General features: G+C 31.7%; 2 protein-coding genes across 3 annotated transcripts in view; one reads left to right on the forward strand and one right to left on the reverse strand.

Annotated features, from left to right (window-relative positions):
* The window catches only part of LOC102676473 (sex-regulated protein janus-A-like), a 67,294-nt gene that overhangs the window by 25,739 nt on the left and 34,845 nt on the right, over window positions 1-6,710 (reverse strand). The gene's annotated exons all lie outside the window — the stretch shown is intronic.
* The window catches only part of LOC102676236 (phosrestin-2-like), a 49,013-nt gene that overhangs the window by 9,033 nt on the left and 33,270 nt on the right, over window positions 1-6,710 (forward strand). The window contains exons 2-3 of one of the 2 annotated variants that reach the window (XM_006618693.2): window positions 1,408-1,666; window positions 2,624-2,757. In XM_006618693.2, coding sequence (XP_006618756.1) covers window positions 1,577-1,666; window positions 2,624-2,757 — 224 coding nt within the window. In that variant the 5' untranslated portion in view covers window positions 1,408-1,576. Of the gene's footprint in view, window positions 1-1,354; window positions 1,667-2,623; window positions 2,758-6,710 lie in introns of those variants that run through there. The other variant, XM_031511951.1, reaches the window with a different exon arrangement.

The raw sequence follows: 6,710 nt of genomic DNA on the forward strand, positions 1-6,710 counted from the left end.
TCGCGCTTCTAATGATCCTTTTTCATTGACCGGAAGTTGTTACTTTCGGAGTTATAGCGATTCAAAGTTTTTCCGATTTTAATAGAGTTTAATAGGATTAAGTAAATGATTAAAAATTACCTTTGTCTTTACACGACGATATCTCGGGAACCGGAAGTCGTATCGGGATGAAACAAAAACCGTTTTAAAGGGGAAAGTACCGCGCTTCTAACGATCCTTTGTCATTGACCGGAAGTTGTTACTTTCGGAGTTATAGCGATTCAAAGTTTTTCCGATTTTAATAGAGTTTAATAGGATTAAGTAAATGATTAAAAATTATCTCTTTTTTACGCGATGATATCTCGAGAACCGGAAGTCGTATTAAGATGAACCAAAGGGGGTTTTAAAGGGAAAGAATCCGCGCTTCTAATGATCTTTCGTCCATTGACTAGAAATTATATTCTCCTGAGTTATATCGGTTTAAAGTTTTTCTAATTTTAATGGGGGTTTTAGAGTGATAATATAGATGTATTTCTGGAAAAATATTGAAATACTGACAATAATCTTACTAATGGTATATTGACAACTTTAAATTGATTTAAAAGTTATCTCAAGTCTTTCTATTTGAAGTTTGGATCTTTATTTCTATATTGATTTGATTCGAGTTTAATTACATTAATTAATCGAAAAGGTGAGTCTTAAACAAAGATCTTCTTTTTTTAATTATGCAAAATAGAAGAAAATGTTTCAATTAAATGTTATGTTCACAACTATTTAATAAAAAATAAGTATGCCATTTTCTTTTTTTTTTAAATAAAATGAAAGATTTTTTTAACTCTTTCAATATACCAATTTCACCAAAAATTTGTTGCAACTTATTTGTTGATATTTATCAACTTTTAATTCAATTTAAAAATAAAAATATGCCGATATTTGCAATAATTTCGAATAAAATAATTCGTTCCATTTCATATATAGAATAAAATAATACAACAGCATAAACATAAATACATAACGGAACATTATTCGCTTCGATTAACATATTATTCGTTCCGTTTCATATATAATAAAATAAATTCACTAATTCTACAATATTGCAGATATTTTGTCTAGAAGAATACTAACAAAGCATTTGATAAAATTTCATATCACATTTTTCCCTATTTTCTATCATCAAGATCGTATTTTCAAAAATTTAACAAAGAAAGAAAAAACGATGAAGCAATTTTTAATATTACTTTTAGTTTGCTGTTCGTATATAATATGACATAATATTTTTTCTCCTAATCTCTTTTTTTTTTTTTTAAAGGAAACGATCGATATTTTTTTTAAGATTCAATCGCCTAATTCAAACAAATTCGACTCGTTCGTTTGTCGTCAACTTTGAATCAAAACTTCGATCTCTTAAAAAGACTACTAATACAAGAGACAAAACAAAAATTTGTTACATCAAAATGAGAGAAATTTCGCGAGAATTTGTGAACAAGAGAAATCGAGTGCTTGCTTGAGAACTTTCCACGAGCGTTTCAGTGCAAATCTCGTGCGTGTGATTTTCTATTGCTCGATAGGCCTCTGTGGCCGAAAAGGGATCAAGGATATGGCTGAGAACGAAAGACACCTGGAGCCTAAAGTGACCGAGTTGACGCCGCATTCTGCCGAGCATCGGGTCTCCCTTTATCCTATCACGGTATGGAATATTTCGTCATAAATGGCAGACATTTTCCTTTTCAGAAATTAACAATATTTGACAAAAAATAGAGATCAAGATTATTGATTTTTCTGCCTCTTAATCTCATCTTAAGCCAATGTTATTTATGATCATCTCTAATGTTATTTGTAATACACGTCTTATTAATTAAATTATTAAGCAGAAACGAATGTAATTAAAAATATAATTCGGTTTGAAAAGAGTTGAAATCAACTTCGAAAAATTTCAATTTTGTTGGAATTTTCATTTTCGGATAGAAAACTATGAATCTATTTGGTAATAAAAAGACAACGTAAGCATAATTAAATAAGATACTCGCAGTTTCAACTTTCATTCTTCTTAACTCGATTAACTTTAAAATTCTCAACTATCCCCCTTTCGCATTCCTCACGAACTTTCCTTCATTTTTTCCTCTCTCTCTCTTTCTTTCCTTAAATTCTAAATTTAAGCTAATTAAAGCCAACTTCTACTTCATAAAAATATATATATAAAACGAAGAAAGTTGTTTGTTATTCAAATCGTAATTTTATCTTCATTTGTTCTAAAATTTCACATTCCAAATATACCAAATTAAATTAAAATCCATCTCACTTTCGAAAATATTCAACCACCTCTTTCTATGTCAATCACCTCGCAAGTACCTCCATCCATCAACTTTCACTTTTCCCACAATGCTAATAAAATCGAGGTATTCGAAAAATTATTCATCCAACTTTTAACACCACTTCTGAGTGAGTTATCTCACCTCTCTTCTCAGTTTTTAACAACATCAATTATCTCACTTTCGCGCAACATTCGATTAACTTCAATTAATACAATATAATTTTCGTAAAAGCAAACAAAATCGATTGTATTCTGTTCTTTCAACCTGCCTATGAATACATGAATATCTTCGTTCGATTAAATAATAATTTTCACTCTCGCTTTGTCGCACAGATGGAGGAGAGTAGACGCGGCGAGGAGGCGGGTAAAAAGGAATCAAACGCGTTGGAAAATCGTGGGCAGAGATCGTTACAACAAACACAATCGTTGCCGCAATTGCAGCCTGGTGGCACGACGCAAACGGACAGGTGAGCACGCGATATCATCTTTCTTTACTTTAAAAAACTGTGTTTAATATTTTTAACATATTGCAATAATAATTTTTTTTCTATTTTATATTTGGAATAAATTATAAGGATAATAGGGATTATTTATAGATCGTTGTCTTCTAAATGTTTTCAGAGAGGAGTGGAAAAATTTAGTTTATTTTTCGATAAAAGTTTCGTAATAAAATTTGTAATTTCTCAAATAAATTGAATACAAAAGTCACGCTTTCGCTCGACTTTATAATTTACGAGTAAGAGTATTGTTGGAAGTGATTGTATCTTGGAAATGGATAGCTCGAATCGAGAAATCGCGGGGAAGATGGGATATTAAAGGGAAGCGACAACCCCTTTCGACGAGGAGTTGGACAATTGGAGACTTGTTTCGAGAACGTCACAAATTGTAATTAACTAACAAATTTTATTAGTTGCAATTCTCGCGTTGGAAAATCAACTACAACCAATTGTCTGGACGAGATAATTATCATGCTCGAAAACCTTTAATCTTTGAAATAACGAAATAACATTCGATAAGAGAATAAAATTCATTTTGAAAAAAAATAACATCTCTAATGTTACAATATGTTTAACAAATTATTCGATTGGTTCCATTCATTTTTTTCTTAACCTCTTGGATACCGATTTGATCTTTCTACTTATAAAAATACATTCAGAAATTCACAAGAAATAAGAGGATCGTTACCAAAACTTAGAAACCAATTTTTATTAATTATCTAAATTATCAAGATCAATTCGAAAAATTATAAATCCATAACAGAGATCGTTCACGACCCTCTTCCAATTTTTATCCCCTATTAATATCGTCAAAAATAATTCAAAAAACACCAATGCATAATTACGAATCACATCGAGAATCAAAGATCTTGTTCGAAAATAATCAAAATTCGAAAAGATGGCACAGCTTGAAAGGAAGCAAATTCACACCCCACCGATACACAATTTCCCCTCGACCTTTTACCTCGTTTCCTTCCCTAGTTCGAGCGACTCGACCATGTCACGAGCACGGAAGGAATAATAATAATATCCCCATATCCATACGTGCGAAGAAATCGAAAAGAAAAGGAGAAAATGGTTGGTCGAGGATGATTCTTGCTCCCTTGGATTCCACCCGGGAAATCGAGAAAACGTGGAAGAGAATGATGAGATGATTGGTTGTCCAGGTTAAACAGAATGATTTTGGAACTCAGGATAACTCGAAAGATCGTGATGACCCGAGACGAAAGCCAGGTGATCGATATCTCGACGACCTCGTGGTCGAGCAGACGAAGGTGGTGAATCGATAAAATCCAATTGTCGTTTAGGCGGTGTAGGAGGGAAATTTACGACGTGAGAATTTGCATTTCGAAAATGTATATCGTGATACCACGTCGGTCGTTGGATAACTGTTCGATTTACGACGTTAGAATTTTCGTTCGAACGATTCGTTATGGAATATAATATTTCCAAGTATCCTCCTGTACTTTGCTTTTTTATTTAATAATAGGCACGTTATTTTCCTTCTTCGAATGCTTGAGAGAAAAACCATTATCCTGTTTACAGAATTTTCTACGAAAATCATTCATCTTACAATTCCTCAAAAAATAATATTCGAAACGGTGTATCGTGATTTTTTAAAATACCACTTTTTTTTTCTTATCATAATAAAAGTGTTTTCCAAGAATCGACGATCTTTCTATGGGAACAAACTCCTTCTCCTACATTTCAGAAGATCTATGCTTGGAATAAAAAAAAAAATTACGTGCAAGATAGAAAGATTAATCAATCAACTTCAATTTAAGATCTACGTTTGATATGAATATATATTCAATTTCAATTCACCTTCGAGATCTTTTTTGAAGTAAAAAAAAAAAGTTTTCGAAGCTAAACGAATTCTAATTAACTTTTATTTAATTTCAAGATTTATAATGAAAAATTATCGAAAATACGTACGAAAGAAGAAATCTAGATCGAATTTCAAGCTCTACAATGAAAAAAAGAAATTTTTTGAAAATGTAACGAAGAGAGAAAGTTCCAGACGAAACTCTGATCGACCAAACAAGATCTTGAAAACTCTATATAATAAAAGAAATTTAATCGGAATTTTAAAAAGCGACGAGGCTGCATCTCACCTTGGGATAAACCTCGAAGGGGAGGGGGATAATTTTTTAAAACAAAGCGGGAAAAGAAAAGAATGAAATTTATTATTCCGCCGTAGAGGATTCGCAACAAGATGCAATATTTATCGGGAAAAATTTCAATATCGAGATGAGCTTTATTTACCCGTCCACGAGTCGAGGAGGAGATGAATCTTCCTTCCTGCAGGAGGCGACTAATTAGACAGGGAGGGGAGGGTAATTGATTCGTTAGCGCGTATCCACAGAATGGAAGAGACGATTGACAAGATTGATCGGTGATCCGTGAATGGAAAGGCGCGATTCGTTTAACCGAATAACGTAAATTGTAAATTTTCGAATTTGAAGATCTGATTGTGGTGGATCGATCATTAATTAATTTTGTTGTTGTTGTTGTTTGTTTTATGAAAAATAATTTTCTACGATTATTTTTAAGGATGTTCGATTTTTCAAACGAATCTTTCGGTGAGAAAATTGAAGAATTCAAGGAAGGAAAAAGAAAGAGATTGTCGAAAGACGTTTAAGAATTAATTGAAGATTTGACTGGTTGAATTCACTTCAAAGTTTATAAATAATCTGTTCATTTGTTTGATTGATTACAAGTTTGTTTAAATAATTATCATATTTGATGATCAAAAACGAAAAATGTGTAATAAAGAGTCTTAAATAATTTGATCGAGATTCGAGGGAATGCGCGAATTTTAAATAAAATAACAATTCTCGTTTGATAATTTACCTCGAATATTTCGGTTATTCAAACGAAAATATAAAAATTATGGATAAAAAGGGAGGGGGGAAAAATCAAATCCAAATATCCCAAAAATATTGAGAGCTCGAACGTTTAAAAATTATAAAAATTTCTTCCGCCGCGTTGTTCCAATGTTTCGCGTTTCATTCAACACTTTGCAACATCAAAGTGTCCAGTTTCAAAGAGGACAATTTCCACGAACAGATAACAGCAATTTAATACCGTGAAATTTAGACGACGATATTACAGACAATCTCGACAAAAAAAAAATTTTCGAACGTGTAAGTATATCATTTTTCCACGGATAATTAATTGCAAATACGTTAACGTCATTCAACGATAATTTCATTGAAAATACATGCAAGAATCGATCCTCTTGGATTTGAAAAAAAAAAAAAGACAGCTAATTCATTCCATTCGTTCGATTTTTCGCTCGATAACTATATTCCTAACTATTACAACTATTACAACTATTACTAACTATTACTTCCAATTACAAACCACAGTTTTAAACGGCCGTGAAACAATACACACCGTGTGTGTAAAATAATTTCCAAAAAATGACATAACATCAAAAATCTGTGAAATTACTTTCTTTTTTTCTTCCACGATAACTTCATTTCTGGTAAATTTTAATTCGTAATTTAATTCTTACAAATGCCATAATAATAATAATAATTTTATTCCTTTGAACAAATCATCTTTGCATTTGCTATTAAATTGACCGATCTCATAATTGTTTTCTTCCCGATCAATTCCGGGACAGGAGCGTAATTACGTATTTCTAATTTACTTTCGTAATTGCATACTCGTTGTTGTAAAAGAAATAAAATGCCGGCTTATTCACCGAGCCACTTCACGCGTCACGATTGGCAGGATTGAAGGTAAATACAATGTCAACGGGGAAATTTCGACCGATAATTTCGGGATTGGATTAACAAAATTGTTCGAGAAAAGGATATAGGAATATTAATTAACGAATTAAGGGACGAACAATGAAAGTGTATCAAAAGTTTTCCTCAAAATAATATATATATATATATATATATATATATATA

The sequence above is a fragment of the Apis dorsata genome, unplaced genomic scaffold (genome assembly GCF_000469605.1).
Source record: "Apis dorsata unplaced genomic scaffold, Apis dorsata 1.3 scaffold_370, whole genome shotgun sequence".
Taxonomy (NCBI): domain Eukaryota; kingdom Metazoa; phylum Arthropoda; class Insecta; order Hymenoptera; family Apidae; genus Apis; species Apis dorsata.